Source organism: Morone saxatilis, unplaced genomic scaffold (genome assembly GCF_004916995.1).
Source record: "Morone saxatilis isolate NCDOM2014 unplaced genomic scaffold, NCSU_SB_2.0 Contig2, whole genome shotgun sequence".
In the NCBI taxonomy this organism is placed as follows: domain Eukaryota; kingdom Metazoa; phylum Chordata; class Actinopteri; family Moronidae; genus Morone; species Morone saxatilis.
In genome coordinates this window covers 8,712,620-8,736,470 of record NW_023339762.1, presented here as the reverse complement: position 1 = coordinate 8,736,470, position 23,851 = coordinate 8,712,620, and the positions used below count along the sequence as shown (strand labels likewise).

General features: G+C 41.6%; 2 protein-coding genes across 2 annotated transcripts in view; both read left to right on the top strand.

Moving 5' to 3' along the window:
• map1ab (microtubule-associated protein 1Ab) overlaps nt 1-23,851 on the top strand; it is a 77,805-nt gene that overhangs the window by 13,555 nt on the left and 40,399 nt on the right. The window lies entirely within an intron of this gene.
• Nucleotides 22,327-23,851, top strand: part of LOC118330043 (OTU domain-containing protein 5-A-like) — a 3,680-nt gene continuing 2,155 nt past the window's right edge. Inside the window, exons 1-5 of the mRNA XM_035664422.1 lie at nt 22,327-22,448; nt 22,532-22,688; nt 22,776-22,924; nt 23,026-23,211; nt 23,522-23,758. Coding sequence (XP_035520315.1) covers nt 22,410-22,448; nt 22,532-22,688; nt 22,776-22,924; nt 23,026-23,211; nt 23,522-23,758 — 768 coding nt within the window. The 5' untranslated portion in view covers nt 22,327-22,409. The remainder of the gene's footprint in view (nt 22,449-22,531; nt 22,689-22,775; nt 22,925-23,025; nt 23,212-23,521; nt 23,759-23,851) is intronic.

Here is a 23,851-nt window from a genome sequence, read left to right as displayed (position 1 = left end):
TAAACCAACAAGAGTACTTTAATCTCAACTTGTCAAGTGTTATGAAGATACAACATTTCTAAGCATCATTATTATTCAAAATTACACAACAAGCTCTTCAAACCTAAATAGAATAGTTTAATTATATCTTCAAATTTCACAGTACAAGGGTTTCGAATACTTCCATAGAATAAGAAATATGTTTTATTTTCATATTGTAGTGGCAAATCACAAGTTCACATCTCAATAATACTCACACAGTACGAGTGATAAGTGGGATTTAGTGATGTGGTTTTGACTGACACCAAAGATAAGATTACTGCTCAAACCAAAACACTTCTGTTGTTGGTCCACAGCTTTGTTTCTGGTCTTTTTTCTCCTTGTTCATGTAATTTTAAACCATCAGAAACCAAATATGATGCCTGACCTATCATTTTGTTTTTATATTTCTGAATTCTTTAGTATCTCCAAGGAGCATATTGGTGGTCTGGGCCGATTTTGTCCCATTGACTGATGATTTCTTAGGATGCAGTTGACCTTAACGTTAATTGATTAATTTACTAACTTACTTACTTATTAACATCCTTCGAAGTCTTTACATTTTGAGATTTGAAGGATGTTAATAAGTAAGAACAGTACTGTACCATTGTAACACAAGTGAAATTGAATATATGATCAGATACAGTCAAGGAAACTTATTCATATTTCTCTATATTGATCGAATTCTCCTTCAAAGTTTCCATGGTGATCAATTTCCATTTAATGGGTACATTTAGCAAGAGAGTGATGACACTGCTGTTTAGTACAATAGCCTTACAGTAAGAAACACAATCACCCTTTTAAAAGGCTGATCCCGTGCAAAAGCAAAACAACGTGAGACTGAATGTGACATATTGGTAGCCAATACTTTATCAATAATATGCCTCAGTTTTACATTCTGTACATACTGTTTTTATAGGATTGTACAGGAGGGTTCACTTCACTTTTACATGAACACCCCTCTGTAACAAATATTACACAGCAACCCCTAGTGTTGGAATTGTGTATTGCAGTGATGACTTGTTATTTTTGGGTTAGAACTCTCACTCACAAAGAAACACACACAGCTGACAAACCAACCAAACCTTTACAGTACTTAAGAGCCATACTCCCTGTGTAGCTCCACCAGCCAACGTATATACAAATGCATGAACACGCACACACAGGCTGCCTACACAAATACCCAGATGACAAGCGGTTCAGATAGGCCACGGATTAGTGTCAGCGATTTACTCTGATTAACCCTCCCACACTGAACTCACAAGGGTGTGTGTGTGTCCATTTACACTGAGTGTGGGTGTATGTGCCTGTTTGACTGAAAATTGCCTGTATCCATTCTGTGTTTTGTAGTGTTTTTGTGAGTGCTGATTCCTGAGTATCAGTCTTCTCACTTGGTTTCCTTATTTCATAAATGGCTCTAAATCACTGAAAATCCTGTCTCTCTGCTGTGGTTTTACACAAATGGTTTCTTTACATTTCCAGGATCACCAGAGAGCTTGTTTCCTGGAAAATGAGCATCTGGTTTGCTTTTGAAAATTGCTCTAGTGCTTTATTTAAAAGGGAGCTTTAACTTAGGAGTTAAGGAAATTGAAAGAAGGGCATGGTGTGAAAAAATTGTTTATCAAAGAAAAGAGACAGGAAGCAGTAGGGTTTATGGGAAATTAGGCCTTACCTTGAATTCATACCAGAGGGGACACGTATGAGGCACATGGACATTACAGAAGCATCCATTTTTCTGACCCTGCTATAGGTACTTGTCTACTTATTGTCTTCAATTTGACATATTGCATATTGTTAGTTTTCTCCTGAGCTTCCTAGTAATGATCATTGTATCTTCTTAATGTTTAGTTTTATTATGTTATTGTATATGCTCACAGTGAAACGGCAGGTCTTGAACAATCAGCGTAGTACAAAGTTCACAACATATGTTCAGTAGAAGAGGTATTTCAAAGAGGGTACTTAATATTAGAAACACCTCACTGTATACCAATATTATTAAACAGCACCACAAGCTGCAGCCTCCATACTAACCATAAAGTTGAATTAACACCTTCTTACCTTAATGAAAGTAGGATTTGTGGCAGGGCTGCATTAGTTTCAGCTAAACGTACCTAATTAACTGGCAACTAAGTGAATGTAGAAATAGAAGCAATTTTCACAACAATACTTTACTAACAATATACAGTATATAATGGCCTCTACTGGCCTCAATGCAGGTATTTCTGGGTGATTTTTATGAAACGTATTGAACAAAGCACTGAAAATGTTAAGTAGTACTATAGAAGTAGATGGTTGATGGGAAACAGGCTTAAAGGTCCAGAGATCCTTTGAAGTGAGATGTGAAACATCACGTCTCTCTTTTCTTTCTTTCTCTCACTCTCGTTGAGGGAGATGTGGGCGGAGAGAAAGGGAAAAGTAAAAGAATCAGTGGGAATAAACTCGATGTAATCATTACGTGTGGATCCTCCCTCCCACACACACACACACACTCAGACTCACACACACACACGCAGGTTGAACTCAGTAGGCTTAGTCAGGCAGGGAGCTCATGAAAGACTATAAACATCCAGTCCCTAATAAGAATTGTCCAGAAAGATCTGCAGTATGGACTTTGTTTTATAATTCTGGTGCCCATTCATGAAGGCAGTTATATTGTTAAGATTAGATTTTTTACTTTGCTGTGAGAATCTGTGACCTTTGGAGAAATAAATGCACATGCACCCAATTAATGAATGAATAGAGGGGGAGTAATTTGAGCAGCTCTACCTTCGATAATTGTAAAAATCCTTCATAAAATGGACTGTTGGTTGTGTATGCAGGTGTAGATGTAAGAAAAGCATTTATTCCATTAAAAAACTAATTCCATTTTTTTCCCATGAGTTTGCCCCAGCTTGACATGTCATGGAAACACACACACACACACACACACACACAGTGTTATCTCCATGGCATTGCCTGGCGTGGATGTGGTGGAAGTGAGAGTTGCTTGGGGGCAGCACAGAGTGATTAAAGATTTACATTCAATGATGGAGCCAATTTGCCCCGGTGCCTGGGGACAGTGCCTTCTCATGGCTGTTACCGTAGCGACCTCTCCATCCCTGCCTGAGTGGGATGACACTTGGAAGACCCTGAAGACCAAAGATTAAAGGTTAAAGGGGCTGCGTGTCCTTTAGCATTATATCGTGACTGAGGTCAAAGAAGGCATTGGCAGGTGGGGGATGGACAGGAAGCCTACTGAAAATCAAGAGGAGGCTTTGTGGTTATGTCTCGCTCTGTAGTTGGATGTAGTTTGGATGTAATAGTTGTTGTTGGAGATGAATCAGCCATTAGTTTCTAAACATTACTCAACCTTCAGACATCTTAAGTCGTTGTACAGATCTCCTGTATTCTTGCAATATCCACTTTTTTTGTCCAAATGTCTAAAAAACTGTCTTGATGGTGCAGATTATTCAAATCATTGTATTACCAGAATAGATTAAAGACGCCATATGTTAGGAAATTGAGAAAAGAAAAGAAAAAGATGACAAAACAGTTCACAGCCCAGGACACAGAGACCTGTAAACCTGTTCTATTCCCTTCTTCTGACCCTGAAGCCTAACCCCTGTCCTATCCTCCTGCAAACAATCTGTAGGGATGCAGCACAGCGGTGAGGGTAACCCTCCTTTAACTCCACTGAAGATAGTGATTGGGTGGAAAGACGACATTTCCTTGCACTTATCTAAAAGGTACACAACAAAACAAGAATGAAAGGATTATGTTCATGAGCCAGAGGTTTACTGGGTAAAGTAATACAACAACAACAGGGCCTTCCAAAGCGTGTATAAAACTGCAGCATCATGCAAGACAGCAGATTTTGAAAAGAATTTGAATACATTTTATGAAGGTTATGGAAAAGAAATACTACACCACTGTTGTCTTCACAAGTTAGAACCTGTGTTGTTGGCTACTGTGTACATGGATCTGTGCCACAGCCACTACAGCTTGTAGTATCTTAGATGAGGGCCCATATCAAATATTTATGAAGCTGTAACTACTATATGCTTAGCTTTAGGTGAAATATGTGTAAATCTTTCTATTAGGATTGAAAACATAGTGGGCTTTTTGCATTTGTGGTATCTTTTTTCATTTGAGCCTTGTGAAATAACCACAGCAATCCTGCAGGTGTATCATTTGAGCCAGTGCTGTATGTCTCAGTAATAAAAAAAAAAGTAGAAGATGAAATTGTTTGTGCAGATTGCCTGAATGTGTACGTAGGTAAAACAAATCTCTACTTTGAGAGCACTGAACTACCATGGACTATTTATTTTGTGAAAATAATCCCAGTTCACTTCAATAAACTTTATTTTTTGTGTTTCTGTTCTGTCCTGCCTTCAATGATATAAATGGGGCGGACAAAATAATAGAAACACCTGTCTGTATAATGCAATACATTTCAACAGCACCACAAAATGATCACGAAATTGAATCAAAACCTCTCTAAAATTGTTTAAATGAAAACCTCTACAAACGTAGCATTTATTGCAGGACTGTTGTATTTGATTGCATTTCTTTTAGCTAGGTTTACAGAATAAACTGGGATTTGTCTGCAATACTTTCAGAATGCTTACAGTGGGGTTTGATGGGCAAGTGTATACCACTAAAAATCACAGTCAGTCATATTTTAATGTGGTTAATGACTCAACAGACCATACAATACATACAAGATCCACTTAAAAGTACTTCTTTGAAATGTCAGGCTTCTTACTTTGGATAATGCTAATCACTCAGCCTGTGCTAAAATGTGTTTAATACCTAATTTAAAGTTCACTAAATAGTTAATCTCCCAAAAACTTTAAAGCAGAAAGAATGGATGGAGAACTTTTTTCTCTGTGAATGTCTGTGCACATGCATGGGCTTGAGAGTGCAGTGTATTAGGAAGTAGTATCTCATTTGTTCCTTTTAGCATTGTGTCATATCTCCTCTCCCAAATCATTCCTGTCTACTTACTTCCAGATATGTGCCGATCTGGAAGTAAAGAAAACCCTTCTACCTCTCCTCTAAGCTCTCATTGCTGTTATTTCATGCTTTTCTTTCTCACTTCATCATTCTAGGCTTAAAGGAATATTTTTACACCTAAAATCTGAGCAGAAGATGGTTTTAATTGCTTTAAAAAAAATCCCTTCTATCTCTTTTCTCAGTTCTTATATAATTTCTGTTCCTGACACTTTTCCTCTGTAACATGTAATAGCAGCATTTGCTCTGAACTTCGAAATTGCTTGTAAGGTTGCCGATCTAAGATCCCATTTCAGTCATGCTGAAAAGTACTTAGCAGTTTTAAATGTGGAAGTGAGAAGGAAAGTTGCATAGGAAGGCACTAACAAGGAATTATCCACATAGATTAAGCAGCTCTAATCACAGTAAACATCACTCTGCTCCAGTGTAGCAATCAGAAGTCCAGGTCATGACCTAACATCCAACCAACAAATCATTATCAGGGGTGAAAGTAAGCCTTGTTGTTGTTTTTGCGTACACTATGTCTGCTGAGTCATACTTGACAGGGCATGATATGATCCTCTAACGTAATGATTTGTAATTTCTCTCATCAGCTTATCGTAGAGATCATAAATATTAGATCATTTTATTTATGTACTTTACCAAATCAAGATTTTGACTCCATTTTGTTTATACTGTATGTCTCTAAAGCCTGGAAAGAAGGCAAGCTGGACTTTTTTTCAAATAATATTATATATATTATTGTATAGTAATGTTTTGTTAGTGATTTATGGTTTGGATTTAAGGTTCAGTTTTTTTTTTTTTTTAATTTTAAAAGTGTAGCAGGACTTTAGATCTGGCTCATATGAATCTGTGCTGTTTTTCATAAAGTTTTAGACATGACACAATAATAAAAACAGCATTTTTCTGCCATATTGCGTTAGCAGTTTGCAGTAGCATTATACCATGCGTTTCTAATTTTACCCTGAGCTCTATCAACAAATGGCGAGACCATTCGACCATGTGATGAGCAAACAAAAACAAATCTAATGCACGTGTTACAGAGACAGAAGAGTAGCAAGGTGAAATAAAAGAAACAGCAAAGATGAAAACAAGGAAACTTCTCTGGTGATGGTGAGGAAGAGGAGATGATTTTATTCAGTACAGAATTCTGACTTTCCCCCTTCTCGTCATTCTTCTCTCATCTCTCTATTGAATAAGGATATTGACGGACTGATTGAAAGAGTCAATTTATAAAATATAGCTTGGATTCTCTGTCATATGTACAAACACACAGTCTCACTAACCTGTGATGTTTGTCATGTTGTACAAATGTCTGAACTTTACAGTTTCTAACGTTTATGGCACCATTGTTCCTTTCTGTTTCCATCGCAGATCATCCTGCCTCTAAAATATTTCTTCCTGTGTCAACCTCTGTCTGTCGCCTATATTGGATGGTTAGAAGAAGACATTTTCATCACGGTTAAGCTCTGCTAGATTGCTGTGAAGGAATCTATTGAGCACAGTGACAGCAGAAGTTATGGTGGGGAGGCTGGGAGCTCTTTTCCCCTGTGCCAGGATACTGTGCTGGCTCTTCATTTCTACTGCTTTCTGTCTGATGTTTCAAAGCTCCTGAGCCGAGCCTTTTTTTTTTTATCTCTTGGTGGTTTCATCTCATATATAGGGCTGCACAGGAATTAGTCACATAAAAATCGACATTACATGCCTCAATTCTGCACTTTGCAGACTGCATCAGGTTGCTGTTTTTATTTAGTCCCAAATGGCTTTTTTAACAAAGTAATCTGGTGCTGTGGAGAATCCAGGCAAGAAAAGTTTCATCCTTGTTAGACAACTCACAATCAATATTCAGCTCACACATTCTACACATTTGTTTCACCTTTTCTGGAAAGTCATTTTCGAAGAGAAGCTTCTCACATGAAAATAATTCAGTATTATGTCATTAATATCCACTACCTGTATAACTACCTGTATGTTTTATTCTTTAGTATTGTGCAGGCAGGGTCTTGAGTGTTGACTGGGGCAAAAACGGTGTACAACTGTAGACGTAGAACAATTAGCTCAACTTCTTAACCTTCAATGTCCTCAATGTAGCCTGCAATTTTCTCTGCAAGTAGATTTAAACTTAGATGTAACATTTTTACTCCACACTTTATAACCAAGTCACGTACATGCTTGTTCTTTATCTGCTCGCTCCAAGGGTTCTTTGAATCAGTGTGTTGAAGGGCATGTATAATTTTCTTTCTGATCTGTTTCTCTGACCTACTTTTGTGTAGATGACGTCTGACAACGAATAACACTTTTCATATGTATGCATACACAGCTTCAGATGCACAAAATGTAGCTAAAAGAAATTAAAAATGAGAAAAAAAACGAAAGACAAAAATGCAACAAAACAAATACACAAGCAAAGTACTGGTGGTGCACAGCTCCTCCATTTATTATTTCAGTTTAAAGCAGATGCTGTTCTTCTGTCATGGATGTAACAATAAAACTTACAAAGAAGACGTGCATTTTGAAGCACATTATCCACCTCTGTTAGACCGTCACCTATGGGAGCTTACTCATTGATCATCCCCATCACCGTCATCAGCTCAGCTGTGTATCATTGGCTGTTGCAGCACTCAAGGTAACCACCATTTTAATTTTGCTGTGTAACACTGTCCTGACCCACAGTGTGACACAGCAGTTCTGTTCTCTCACCTTGTCGCAGCGGGAAAGGGAGAAAGTGCGTGTGTGTGTGTGTGTGTGTGTGTGTGCGTGCGTGAGATTACCCCCTCTGGTGCTGTTGGGTAGAGTGGGGAAGGGTCATCACTCTCAGGATTTGGTGATGCGTTCATTCAAGCCAAGGTCACAGAGACTCACTTCTGGAACATTTTAACCTTTCTAAACAGTCTTACGGAGAGCACACACACGCGCACACACACACACACACACACACACACACATTCCACTGTCTCATACAAACCATAATGCTTATGTGAGTACTGTATGTTCACACTCTTACGGACACACTCAGCACAATCTGCTCTGCAAATACACATACCGTCAGCTATCGTTATAATGGCCTCTGAGGAGCTGTCGGTTTCCATTTCGTTGGCCCTGAGCTGAACCAATGTGGAAAGTTTGCACTTGGCCGACTCGTTTCTTTCTGCCTCTCTGCACACCGTCTTGTCTTGTGCTTTCTAGTAAAACACTCCCCAGTGCCTGGGGGTAGTGAGTGGGGTGAAGAGTTTAAATTCCCTCCATCGGTAAGTGGAACATAAAAATTTCATGTTTGTTTCTAGTATTCCTGACGTGGTAACGTTATAGCCTTCAACAGAGTACAATCGTTCCAACATTAAGAATGCAAGCACTAAACGTGAAGCTAAATACTAACTTGCATGAGTTCTGAACACTTCAAGCAGGTTTGTTTCATTTCAGCTCACTATGTCTATGGCCCCAAAAATATAGACCCAATTTATTTTCTGTATAGAAAATACAAGGTGAGTAGCTGAATGGTTACAGCGCATGCCGCATGGTCGCAACTGTCTGGGAACAATCACAGAGCTCAAAACTAGTGCGTACCACTCATGGCAAACCTGAAAATAGAGTGTTGCAGGAATGTAATTAGTTAGTATTGTTGCACTACAAGTGTGTTTTTTAAATGCATTTTTTGGTTAGATGCCTGAAGTAAGGATTGTAGTTAACAATATGTTGTTTTTTGTATTGTGGCTCTGAGACATAAAATATGTCTGTAATTGCCCTGCCTGTGAGGTTTGAAACCTTTACATGTGTTAAAAAAGTGGCTAAATGAGAGGTTGTCAGGGACATTAAAATTCAGCACACTGAAGACACTGAAGTTATCTATTCACTAGTCCACCTTTATAGCCGCACGCTCTTGCAAACTACTGTAACTCAAACTTTCATTTCATCATGCAAGCGTGGCGTAGTTCGTTTAATTTTTACTTCTGGCGATCACATTTAGGCTTCGAAAATCATAAAAGTGTTGTTCATTTGTGAAGATTATCTTGCTGATCATAAACCTTTTCATAAACCTTTGTTTGCCCCAGAGCTTATTTTCTTCACTTATTCAAAATACAGTGGAAAAATCCCATTGGCTTTTTGTCGAAGGAACCAGGGTTGGTCTACAAAAAATATCCCTGCAGCGCTCTATTACGTTTGTAGGAACTCAATTCGAAAACATTGTTGCAAGTTGCTTAAATCTTCTCAGGAAAGAAGCTGAATCATTACTCCGAATTCAAACTGATAGCCGTAACATTAAAGTGTAGTATTTTTAAGTAATCCTGGAGACTTGTGTTTCTATGGACCATTGAAGATATCGCTAAAGAAATGAGAAAACAGTGTGGAACCAGCAGCTCCTCAGCAGCTCTGCATAAAGAGAGACCCCATACTGACTACTAATAAAATACTAATGCAATAACCTCAGTTGTGTTCATTATGATTCGTAGACACACAACCATACTGTTGTTGTAGACTTGTGGCCAGCAAGGTGGGGAAAGGAAGATGATATGACTTTTTGTGAAATGTTTCTTTGAGAGTCCTTACATTTTAATCTTTGGTGATGGGGTCTCTGGAGACAGTTTGTAAACTGCTCCACTAGTTACTGAATGGACCAGAATGAAATCTACAACTGTGTGTGTGTGCACACTAATGCTAATCCAACAGTGCTTAAAGTGCAGCGTCATCATGGACTGCTCCCCTGTAATCTCTCTGAGATGGTTCAGCAGCCTAACCCTTCCTATGTGGGTAAAAGATAGATGTGTAGATATGTATCAGATATGTATCTGTTATGATGTAATATTTCAGTAGTATCCTCAAATGTAATGCCCTTCCTGAAGAAGAATATCCAAGCAGTGGCACCAGATGGCCAGAGTCCATCACAGCTAATCTGGAGTGTGAGAGACGACATCTAAAAGAAGAGGTAAAACGTGTCTAATATTTGCTTTACTTAAAAAGTGAGAATTTATGAACTCCTTACATATTGAATAAGTGGTTACACTTAGCTGTCTTTGATCTGTGGTGAATGTAGTATTGGTGTTAGTGAACGGCAGCCTAGCTTTAATCCCTGTGTATGTTGAATTTTCCTGTGTTTCGAGTAAATCTTTTCACTCCTATGATAATCTTCTTTGCAACAATGCTAATTGCTGTGGTTATTCACCAAGCTGGTACACAACTTGTTGAATCATCCTGTTTTATGTTGCTCTCTGTGACATTTCTTTTAGTTGTTGTGTTATCGTAGCAACTGGAGGAATTATACTATATTGTTAATGCAAATAGAAGTGTAGGTTGACTTCACCTGACTGATGACTAAGAGAGACAGAGAGAGACACAGAGGGAGAGACAGGGAGGCATCCTTCCAAAGTGGCTCATTGCGTCATACATTATTGAGGTAGCTGTTGAATTATGCAAAGCTTTGATATTGATCTCAGGGCTTGCCATCACTGCAGTCTGAGGGATAGAAAGAAAGTGAGTGAGAGTGAAGAACAGGGGGAATAAGAGAGGAGAGGAAAAGAGGAAAATAAAGATAGGAAAAAAAATATGTAAAAGAGGAAGAGCAGTGTATACTAAGAAAGTAGCTTGTGAGAGATAAGGATGGTGAGATGGAAATAATGGAAATAAAAAGACACAAATAAAGAAATGAAGAAATAATCCATTGAAAACAAAGTAATAGAAAGTAAGTAAAGACATACACTAAGATGTCCATATGGTGTGTGACAACAGGAATACATCCTGCATGCATGAGTTCATTCCCCACGTTTGTGGACAATTTGTTTGCCATGGATAAAAATAGCCCCTGCAGTTAAGAAGTTACTTCAGAAGTAAGAAGACTTAGACGTTACTTCAGAGGGAATAGAAGGAGAGAAAGGTTTAAAGGGAAAATATCATCCGGAACCAGCATCTTTGTGCTCGCATCATAATCAGTATCTCTGGAGAGCCAAACAATACAGTATGTAGTCCTGCCAGGGCAAAGCATCAGACCTGGGCAGAGCATCCAGTCTCAGTCTTTCCATTACTGAGTAACAACCGAACATCTGTCATCTATTACAAGCCTGAAGTTAAGCTCCACGTGTCCTGGTCTGAGCTTTTGCTAGTGGGTGACATGAGGTAAAACTCAGACTCATCTGTGCTTTACTGCAACCAGCGAGAGGCAATACTGAAGTGAGAACCTGATGAAGTGTTGCATACCATCTGCCCCAATATGTTTACCTCTGCATAGTGATTGATCAAATGGACGCTTCCAGGTGGGGCAGTCAGGCGGAGAAAGTACAGCCCCAGTCTGAAAGTAAATAATTACTATTCTCTGTCAGAGTATAAATAAAAGTCTTCTTTCGAAACACTGGGACCACACTAGACTTGTTATTTTACTAAGAGCAGAAACCTTTGCTGTGTTACCAAGGTTAGTAAGTTTACAGAAAATGCTAATCAAAATTGCAATTTATGCAAAGACAGTCTGCAAGTTAAATTAAAGAGGAGGTGTGACAAAGTGTCATCAAATAGAAAAATAATAGATCAAGTGGTCAAAGATTTCCACAACACCATAGTTTTTCTGTCACTGACATTCACCAAGGGAGGCTGTGTTTAATTAATACAAGAAAAACAATCAAGATTTATTTATTGAACACTGTGCCTTGTGTCTGTTCAGTCCAGTGTGTAATGTTTAGGAGGATCTATTGGCAGAAATGGAATATAATATTCATAGGTATGTTTTCATCAGTGTTTAATCACTTGAATATAAGAATCATTATGTTTTTGTTAACTTAGAATGAGCTGTTTTTAATCTACAGAGGGAGAAGGTCCTCTTCTACCAGCTTCTACAGAGACTGCCATGTTTACAGTACAGTAGTAGGAGGGACAAACCAAACACTGGCTTTAGATAGGGCCTTTTGCAAAGTCCACAGCCTCCATAGCTTCTCCTACATGCTTCAAAGACTGAGCTGTATTCAAATGGTTGCCATCTGCGACTTTCACCACTAGATGCCACTGAATCCTACATACTGGACCTAGAAACCTTCTGTTGAGTATTTTGTTTTAGTAGACAGGGGTGAACAAGTAGGCTATGCTAGCTGGCTAATATTTGCCACTCTTTAAGTGTGACTCAGCTTTTAGCCCAACCTACAAAAGCTCTGATTGTTTTGGCTGTTTCTCCAACAGCCATTCATGAGAGATACACCAGAGATATTTGCATCACTCACTAGCATTACTTTCCTATTCATCCACAGATATGACTAAGATGCTTTGTTGCCAAGAACAGGGAGGGAAATATTCTCCTCTGCTAGAAACTGCAGCCTTATCTATTCAGAGACGTGTTAGCACTCTCTCAGCTCCTGATTGGTGGTTTGGGTGAGAAGACCGGCATAGTAAGTGGAGAGGTGTGGTCTCAACATCTACTGAATGAGCTCTGGTGATCTGATCAGCTGACAGGTATTATTCCAGTGACAGTGTGTGTGTGTGTGTGTGTTTGTATCCAGGGGACTGTTAAACTGATAGATGAAACAGAAAAGGATGGCAATCGGTGCAGTGTACTCGTGGCACCAAATAGTTGTCTCATATGAAATGATGCTGTCTCAAACTCACACACACACACACACTAACAACAACAATACACAGAGTAAAAATGTGCATGACGATACATAATGACCAACATAACACATATTAAGTACTTGCTACACAACGTGCAAGCATGATGATGCATAATAGCAAACACAGTTGCAAAGACACACACAAACAAACCCACAATCCCCTTTACTGGAGCGTAAACATTGTCATCACTTACTTTTATGATTAATTTTAAGCTATTTTTATTATAAAGCATGGTGGAGAGAGGTGTAAAAGATTAAAGTGTGAGAGAGAGAGACAGGGTGGGCTGCACTTGGTTGTCACATTATATGACACAAAGTGAACAACTACATACAAACATATCGTTGTGGGTGGACATTATACAGCATTATGATTAGGTCTGTTTATTTAGATCAGACTACAGCTCTGGTGTTTTGAGTTATATTTCTATATATATTTCTCTCATTAACTACGATGATACTGTATAATCAAATACACGGTTATTAAAAATGTATACTGTGGACACACAAACATTACGCCCATACGTGATTGCTGAACATCTCATTACAAAGCCATGGGCTTTAACATCCTGCTATACCAGCGTATGCTCACATTTTGGAGCCTGGCTGCAGGGATTTGCTCTCATTCAGCCACAACTACACACACTAGTGAAGTCGGCCACTGGTGTTTGGCCCTCAGTCTGCCACCAGCTCATCCCAAAGGTGTGGATCAGGGTTCTGTGCAGTTAAGTTCTTCCACACCAAAATATGAAAACCATTTCTTTATAGACCTGGCTTTGTGCATGGGGACATTGTCATGGTCGAACAGGGAAATGCTGTCTACACAACGTTTAAGGCTAGCACAACCCAAAAAATCCCAGTCCAAAACTATGTAATAGTATGTGAGATGTTCATTGGGGCCTCCATTTTTACCCCAAGACATCCTAGTGGGTTATACCAGCGTGCTTGTATGTGATTTTGGTCCCATCCCTCCTGCACTGATTGCCATGGAATTTAGTTGTAACTTGGCTTTGATAGTCTTCTCCCTGATGTTCATTCCTAATGATTTTGGTGAGTCCCTGGTCCTTCCTGTAGCACCACAATCAGGACAAAATTTCAAAATGTCTGCATTAACTTCACCAAGATAAGATTAACTGTCCCATGGGTGATTGAATAACTAAGCATTACTCCTGGTAGTTCATATGGACCCCTACAGGTTAACCAGGAATGTTAACACATCTCACTATAACTCCCTTAGGCCCCAGCTGGCCCTTTTTCACAGAAACAAATTGTGAAAAATGACATTGTCATGACAATAAGGTGTCTGGTGAATTCCACCCTGAATGGTATTTTTGCTGCCTGAGTTATAAACTGCTGTGATGACTCTCATGGTGTCATTGTAGAACTGACGAGTGGCTGACAGCTGATGTTTTTATTAAGTGCTGTGAGATGTGGTGCATAACACCACTCACTCACAGACACACATACACAGCACAGACCTGCTGTGTCTCCCACACCCCCACCCCCTCCCGCGCGCTTACAAAAACAGTGCACCCACCCACACCGCCCTGGCAGTGAATGAGTTACTGCTGGTGCAGTGTGTGAGCCTGGTGCGCCCCTCCCTGGTTGGACCGCACGCCGCTAGTCGGCTGTCTGCAGACGGATGTTGCCGCATCCCGGCGCGCTGCGCTCCGCCACCAGGCTGCGTTCCTCTCCAAATGTGCCAAATCTCCTCCTCTGTCCTCCTGTCTCCGCCTGACGCACACACACACGCACCGCCGACGCTCCTCTTCGGTCCTAGACACACAACTCTCCGGTAAAGTGGCTCATCTTCCATAACGGTACGTAAAGTGTTTCTGAAATACCCAACTGATGTGTGAGGTTTGTTTTTCTGCCTTTATCGCGCGGAGTTGATCGCGAAGGCAGGTTTCTTGAGTGGGATGCTGTGGAGCGACTGCTGCGTATTTTCCTGTTTTTAATCCCAGCTCAGATTTTTCTCTCCGCACAGACGTGACGTTTACCCTCAAACAACTGCGTTTCAGTCGGTTTTCTTTTTTGCCTGTTTCTGTTGCGTAAGGTAGTCTAAGCTCCCAACATCCAGGAACGAAACATTTACTTTTATGCGCAGTGTTTTTGATGGCGTCTAAGAAATGTCTGGACGAAATTAGGGCATGAGACAGCATAAACTAGTTAAACAATCAGTTCTCTTAAATCTACCTTGACATTAAGTGGAGGCATGTCAGGTTCAGTCAGGGGATTTGGGCAAGTCCTTTCTTTATCCAGAGTAAAGGGATTAATGCAGGCGGCAGAACAGTAAGTGCCTATTTAACCTATTTTCTCTGTGAAAATGTACTGTACATGAACCTGCAGATCAATAACAAATGTGTATATGCTTTTCTGAAAATAAATGCAGTCTATACCTACTTCTTTCAGTGAAATAATTATCATAAAACTTGGCAAAAGATAAGAGGTTTGAGGATGATGTAAGGGATAGAGAGATTGTCCTGCAACTGCAAGGACACAGGTTTGATCCCCTAAAATGAGCCTCTTTCTGCCGAGTCACTGTGAGTCATATGGATAAATATAAGAGAGACTTTACATGCAGGTGAGGCAGATGAACTCAGTGCCCCCTAACAGACATGACAAAAAAGAAAAACCCAGTTCTGTGTTAATTGTGCCATTGCTATGGTTTCCAGTTTGCATGCTTTTAATGTAATGGGATGAATTCAGTCTCAGGGCTGTGCTTTGGTCCAAAGGAGGACCGTGCAAATTCAGACAAATCGCAAAGGGGGGATAGAGACAGTGTGTGTGTGTGTGTCTGTGTGTGTCAGACCTGTTGAGCAACGTCTGGTTTGAAATAAGGACTCTGTGTTTTGGACCATCAGCCTGCAGTGAACATTCCTGTTACTTCTCAGATGTCTGAGTGTCTTTGAACGCGACACATGACGATAATGAAGGAAACCGATATTTGCACTAAAAATAAAAGAGTATTAAGAGAGTATTTCCTTTTGCCTTCAGTGTTGATCGGCTCGTACTCGTGACGTGTAACCAATCAGAGAGCGCTGTGGGCGGGACATTGAGCCTACAGCCAGTTTATTCATTTTAGATTTATTTTACTGCCAATTGGATAAAAAAATAAAATAACGTGTTTCACCTGCGGGGAGTGTTTGTGGGATTCAGAAACTCCAGTATCTGTGTGCAGCCTGTTCTGCTGGTTTCCCTGAACCACATTCCAGACTCAGCTGACCCACCTGTCTGATCTGCCTCATCAGTGTTATGAGGAGTGCTGTCATGGCAACCAGTCAGTCTTTCCCCACAGGGTGGTTCCTCCCGGGTCCAAACACCCTGTCAGGCCTGCTGTGTGGGATTCTGTCTGCTTTATATTAGAGATCTCTGATGGGAAACCTCTACCGCTCACTGGATGTCGCACTAGAGCAGCAGCAGACCAAAACTACCAGACAAACAAAATGAAACGCACCGACGTTTCGACCAACTCTGGTTCGGTTTAAATAAATCCTTAATTCACCGCGTTAGGCCTCATATTGAAATGTCATAACTTTACAGCAGAAATCAACATTTCCTTTGGCGGCTGCCGTCACAGGCGCCTGTTTTCAGGAACCACGACCAGCTAATATAGAAAGAGAGGTGGAGCTTGGGTGGAGGACGCCAAGACGGCTGACCTGAGGGGACACCACGGAGACTACGGACTGTTTATTATAGTCTGTTTGATACACACACGACGTCTTCACGTGTCTTTCTGTTGACTTTGGATTCAGTCCCGCCGCCTCGTGCTCTGTGTGACCTCTGTCAGACTGACCTCTGACCCGGTTTACTGTAACATGGACGTCTGAGTGTTTGTGTCCAGTTTGTGTAAAGAGTACAGTGTGTGAAGAGGAAACCCCACTGTGTGTGTGAGTGAGAGGTCAGCTGGTTGTGAATGTTTACACACTGACGTCTGTCTCCGTCCGTCCGTCTGCAGCTGCGGTTTGATCGTTGGACAGTTTTAATCTGCAGGGACAAACACTCAAAGTGTCACGCAGCGCTGATGGCTGATAAAACCTGCCAGAGTTCATCTGGAGGAAGAACGTCCATCATGTCTGAAGCTCTGAGCTTTTATAAATGACCTCCAGTGGACTGATGGGGGCGCTGTAATCACAATACTTCATACTGGCAGAGGTTGTAATGGAGACGTCCTCACGCTGTTTGTTGGCCCTGATCAGATCTGATAGCTGGTGATAAAATAATGATGATCCAAATATGATGTTGATGTTTGTTATTGATCCGAATCAAAGTCTGACGTGAAATGGTCACAAACTTTATATATGGTCGTATCGCGCAGGCCTAAAAAATATATATTCCCTGAGACAAACAACAAATGAATTATAATTATACATTTAAAAAACCAGTAAATAAACAGTGGTTGTCTTTTCAACATAGATTAGCTTAGCACATCTCAGTACAGGAACCGCGACTGAAGCACAGAGCAGAGGGGGCGGGGCTTAGAAAGGGTTGGGGTCACAGTGTCAAAGGTCACTGTCACTGAGTCTGAGCTGTGTGTGTCGGTTCAGTACGGTGGCTGAGCGGGAACACGTTGGGTCAGGAAACCTGAAAGTTGATTTCCTGCCAAACAGGAAGATAAACCTCTGCAGAAGAAGAAAGGATCTCCTCGCTGTGATTGGTCCGTACATCAGGGAGGGAGGGTGGGCGGAGCTTCAGGGCTGATAGACTTCTACAGAACAGGTGTGACCTCACTGCTCTCTGATTGGTCCATGGAGGAAGAGCTGTATGTCTGTCTGTGTCAGATACATATTTAAACCTTTAGGTAAACGAAAGTCTTTGATCAATCTATATTGGCAGATAATCAATATTACGGGACTCAAATATTGATCAAATACTGCTTCCACTACTAATACTTCATTTCTTTATTGATAAAGTCAGAGCGTAACAAAGCTTTATTGATTATTTCTTTATTCTGGGTGTTTAACTGTGACCTACAGTACCCAGAATGCTTTGCAGTGTGCAGTCCGTCAGGGTGGGGTCAGACTGTGAGCGTCAGATAAAAACTTTATCGACATCACTGGCATAATGAACAGTCAGGCCCCGCCCCTTTCTCAGAATAATGTTCAGGCTGACCAATGAGAGCGCTCGCTGTGGTTTCCTGTGTGTGTGTGTGTGTGTGTGTGTGTGTGTGTGGTTATTAATTCTGCAGAATTCTATCTGTTGTTGTTTCTCAGTAACTGACATTTACTGTCCGCTCATTTTTCTTCTTAAATTTATTCTCAGCAGTTTCAAAGCCTCATTTACTCTGTTCCTCAGTCTGTACAGAGAACATACAGAGAACATACAGAGAACATATAAACAACATACAGACAAGAACATATAAACAAATACAGACAATACAGCAGAACATCAGTGAACAGTACAGAGAACATTAAAAACATACAGAGAACATACAGAGAACATACAGAGAAACATATTAAACAACAGTACAGGAGAACAACAGTAAATACAGAACATACAGTGACATACAGAGAACACTTATAAACAACATACTAGAGACATACAGTGAACATTACAGAGAACCATACGTGAACATACAGAGAACATTACAGGACAACACTACAGAGAACATACGGGACATACAGAGAACAGTATAAAACAACATACAGACAATATACAGAGACATACAGAGAACATATAAACCAACATACAGAGACATACAGTGAACATTACAGAGAACATACAGTGAACATACAGAGAACATATAAACAACATAAGACAAATACAGAGAACATATAAACAACAGTACATGACAAAACATACAGAGAACAGTACAGAGAACATTACAGACAACATACAGACAAACATACAGAGAACATATAAACAACATTACAGAGAACAGTACAGGGGAGAACATACAGGAACCAACAGGAGAACATACAGCGAACATTAGTGAGACATACAGTGAACATACAGGAGAACATACAGTGAACAGTACATGGTGAACATACAGGACAACATACAGACAACATACAGAACATATAAACACATACAGAACAACCATACAGACAAGCATACAGGAGAACATATAAACACATACCCAGACAACATACAGACAACATACAGAGCAACATATAAACAACATACAGACAACATACAGAGAACTATAAACACATACAGACAGACTACAGAGAACACTTACGGCTAGTGAACATACAGAGAACATACAGGAGGAACATAGGTGAACATACAGGTGAACATTACAGAGAACATACAGAGGAACATACAGGTGAACATACAGTGAACATACAGACAGCATACAAGACAACATACAGAAGGAGAACATACAGAGGAAACATATAAACAACATACAGACAAATGCACAGGACAACATATAACAACATACAGACAACGCATTACAGGAGAACATATAAACAACATACAGGACAACACCTACAGACAACATACAGAGACACATACAACAACATACAGAGAAACATCAGTGAACATACAGTCGAACGATACAGGACAAACCATACAAGGAGGAACATACAGACGAACACTACAGTGAAGCAGTACAGAGAATATACAGAACGGGATACAGCTGAAACATTACAGACAACATACAGAAGAATAGTACAGAGAAACATGACAGAGCAAGCATACAGAGAAGCATACAGACACACACATAACAGAGAATATACAGAGAGACATTACAGAGAACATACAGAGAACATACAGTGAACATACAGAAGAACCATACAGAGAACAGGAGTAATACTTTATTGGATTTTAAGAGGCTTTTATGAACAAAAACCATGTTGTTGCCAAAGTAATTAACAATATACTACATATTACCATAATCTAAAATATATATTTATATATTCCAGGTAACTAATAACAATATGTGTCCTCTGGATGCCAGCAGACAACATTAAAAGCTGTCTCTGCTGCCTGTTCTGCTGCTGTCTGTTCTCTTTGCCTGGTCTCTCTGCCTGTCTCTCTGTCTGTCTCTCTCGTGCCTGTTCTCTGTCTGTCTCTCTGCCTGTCTGTCTCTCTCTCGTGCCTGTCTCTTCTGCCTGTCTGTCTCCTCTGCCTGTTCTCTGCCTGTGTCTCTTTCTGCCTGTCTCTCTGCCTGTCTGTTCTCTCTCTGCCTGTCTCCTGTCTGTTCTCTCTCTGCTGTTCTCTCTGACTGCCTGGTCTCTCTCCTGTCTCTCTGCTCAGTGGAAATGGTAAGGGAGTGGTAGGTCGTCATGGTGACTCCAGCGCCGCTCAGGTTAAGGAGGGAGTTTCCCGCCCCCCGCCCCCCCCCCCCCCCCCTGGGTGTTTTCACATTAACAACAACCTGATCAACAGATTGGGGCAGATCAGCACTGTCACCTGTCCTCAAAAAGTCCACTCTGTGTGTGGTGGTGGTGTGTGTAGTGTGTGTGTGTGTGTGTTGTTACCTGTGTTATACAGAGGAGTTATCAGGAGGAGGGAGATTGAAGAGAGAACGCTGGGAGGAAAGTATAAAGTAGAATTGGAGAATAAACTCCCATAAAGGGTACAAATGAATCTGCTACTTTCATTGATAATCTGCCTGTAATCTGCCTGATAGCTGAGTTCAACAGAAGTAACCTGGTAGATTAAAATCTCTTGGTAAGGGCTGGATGACTCAAGACAATCCAGATGCTGAAAATTTTAACCAGCTACCACATCGTGTACGTCGCGTTCGGTGTTTTAAAAAAAAAAATCCTCGCTGGAGAGCGTCCTCGACAGCTCATGGTCTCACTGTCTGTCTACAGTCTTGTCTCACTGTCTGTCTCACAGTCTGTTCTCCTGTGGTGTCTCACTGCTGTGTCTCACTGGTTGTTGTCTCACTGTCTGTTCTCACTGGTTGCTGGTCTCACAGTCTGTCTCACTTGGTGTGTCTCCACTTTGTGTGTCTCACTGTCTGTCTCACTGGTGTGGTCTCACAGTCTGTCCACTGTGTTCTCATCAGTCTGTCTCACTGTGTGTCTCACAGTCTGGTCTACACTGTGTGTCTCACAGTCTGTCTCACCTGTGTGTTCACTGGTGTGTCTCACGTCTGTCCACGTCTTGTCTCACTGTGTGTCTCACTGGTGTGTCTCACAGTCTGTCTCACTGTGTGTCTCACTGTGGTGTCTTCACTGGTGTGTCTCACTGTCTTGTCTCACGTGTCCTGTCTCAGCTGTGTGTCTCACTGCTGGTGTCTCAACTGTGGTGCTTCACTTGTCTCACTGTCTGTCTCACCTGTTGACTGAACTGCAGACGGATTAAAGACGTTCATTATTTTATTTCTCAAATCATTCAGTCAGTTTTTAATATTAATACACAACCTGTCACATGACCACGGCCTGTGAAACAGTGAACTGCATGAACCTGAAACACACAAACATGCACACGCACACACATACACACACACTGGGTGATGTGTTGGGACATTCCCTCCACCTGCTGCTGATCAACCATGTGTGTTAGTTTTGTTATGAGTCTGTGGGTGTGTACACACACACACACACACACACACACACACACACACACACACACATCCATGTTTGTGAGGACATTCGGTCCTCGGTTTCGGGTCAGAGCTTCAGTTTTGCTTCGCTTTAAGGTCGCGGTCCTCACAAAGATAGAAGTGCTCACTCTCACACAGTGCTGATGAGAAACAGGAAGTTGTCAGGGGAGATTCTGAGAATTGCCGGGGTGACGGACCATGTGACTTGCTGGAAATCAAACCAAGTGATGCTCATTTGCATACCACGGAGGAAGTGTGTGTGTGTGTGTGTGTGTGTGTGAGAACAGCCGACCAATCAGGGCTGAGCTTCAGATTTCGACTCAATGTCAGGATTCGATTCAGAGTTCATTTGTGTGAAAAGAAGTATTTTTAGTTGCTCTGGTGTTTCTGTATGAACACAGCCAGCAGCTCTTAGCTTAGCTTAGCATAAAGACTGGCAACAGGGGGAAACTGCTAGCCTGGCTCTGTCTGACAGTAATGAACTCCTTCCAGCTCCTCTAAAACTCGCTGACGAACACGTTTTATATATGAAGTGTAAAAATGACCATTAACTGTTTTGCAGGAAGTTGTGAGACTTTATTTTGATAAAGGTGGATTGTTTCCACGCACGTTTGTTCTCACTGCTGCAGATGAGCCGTTATTATAGTTCACTACAACTAAACTACCTGATGTGAAAACTACTTTTAGTTCACTTAAAAAAAAAAAAAATCAGGAAATGTTTTAAGTTTTAGTTTCTGATCAACACAACAACGTGAGGAGGCGTTGGTTCACATGTTCATTGAGTCAGTGTGTTTCTGCCTATTAGGACAGATAACCCATTATAGTAATTATATTATTATTATAATTATTATAAAAAACTGATACTTATTAAACCGAAACTAAAGATTTTGAAACGATAACAACTAGAGGCTCATTGGTCTCCGGTTATCGGCCGGTAAAGATCGGTCACACAGACGTGTCGCTGTGAAACCGTTTTTAAGCGCTCATAAAAGTATCTTCAACTTTTCAGTGCAGACAGCCAATCAAATGAAGCAAGAGGCCGGCTTCACTACTTTACCACTTCCTTCCTTTAATGCTGTTTACTATGTAGGTAAATAGGTTAGTTAGTTAGCTGTTGGACTGAGAGTCATCTTCTTTGAAATGAATTACTCCTCTCTGTGTTTGCTTGATGCCCCGTCCCACTGGTGCTCTTCGCCGCTAGCCGTGCTTCTTCTTCAGCTGTTCATTGTTGACGTTAACTGTAAGTGATGCTCCAGCTGGTATAAAACTAACCCAACTGTCTCTGTGTCTCAGCCGATCAGGTGTACGGGGATCAGGATATGCATGAAGTGGTCAGGAAGCACTGTATGGACTACCTGGTGAGTCACTCTGAGGGTGCTGGGATTCACACGTCTTCCTCCGTGAGCTCAGTTTGGGTTAATAAAGTTGTTTTTCTCTCCAGATGAAGAACGCCGACTATTTCTCCAACTACGTGACAGAGGACTTCACCACATACATCAACAGGAAGAGGAAAAACAATTGCCACGGCAACCACATCGAGATGCAGGCCATGGCCGAGATGTACAACAGACCGGTGGAGGTGTACCAGTACAGCACAGGTGAGTCCGTCTGGCCAATGAGAAGCTCCGGATCTGTCAGCCAATCACATCCCTCCACCCTGACCCCTCCTCCTCCTCCTGCCACAGAACCAATCAACACGTTCCACGGCATCCACCAGAACAACGACGAGCCAATCAGAGTGAGCTACCACCGCAACATCCACTACAACTCCGTGGTGAACCCCAACAAGGCCACGATCGGGGTCGGACTGGGACTGCCCGCCTTCAAACCAGGGGTACCAAAACCGTGTGTATGTGTGTGTGTATGTGTGTGTGTGTGTGTAATCAATACTTGAACTGGTACGTGTGTTAACTGGTGGATTTCCTCCCCCCCCAGTACGCAGAGCAGTCTCTGATGAAGTCAGCCATCAAGACGTCGGAGGAGTCGTGGATCGAGCAGCAGATGTTGGAGGACAAGAAGAGAGCGACGGACTGGGAGGCCACCAACGAGGCCATCGAGGAGCAGGTGGCCCGGGAGTCTTACCTGCAGTGGCTGCAGGACCAGGAGAAACAGGCCCGACAGGTACCGGGGGGTCTCGGCTTCCTGTGAACGGAGCCGAGACCGAACACAATCTCAGAGACTAACAGTAAATCCAGTACAGAGGTAGTTTTCTTGCCGGGTTTGGCTCCTGGCGTCCCGTTATCAGTCATCAACCACTTTTATTGATTATCAGAACTCTAAAATACCATTAAGAACACCTGAAGATACTTCCTGTCAGTGTTGGACAGGAGACGTTAAAGACAGAGGAGATAAACACTGAATGGAGACAGGATGTAAATGTACATCAGTCGAACACACACAGCGCCCAAACTAAACGTCTCTCCTCTTTCAGCCCCGTAAGGCCAGCGCCACCTGCAGTTCGGCGACGGCGGCGGCTTCCAGCGGACTGGACGACTGGAGCGCCCGGTCGCCACGGCAACGTGACTCTGACCCCTCCCACTCCGACCTCACGACCGCCCCGTCGACCAACAACAAGCCCCCCTCCCCGGCCGGAGCCGCCCTCATCCTGAGCAAACCCCCCTCCCCCTGCGCACCAGGTAACACACACAGGTTTTACTTTAGCTACGTTGTGAGGACCCTCGCTCCTCACTCGTTCCCATACATCAGGTGTGTTTAACCTGTCTGACTGAACTCTTTCCTGTCGACTGTGTGTGTGTGTGTG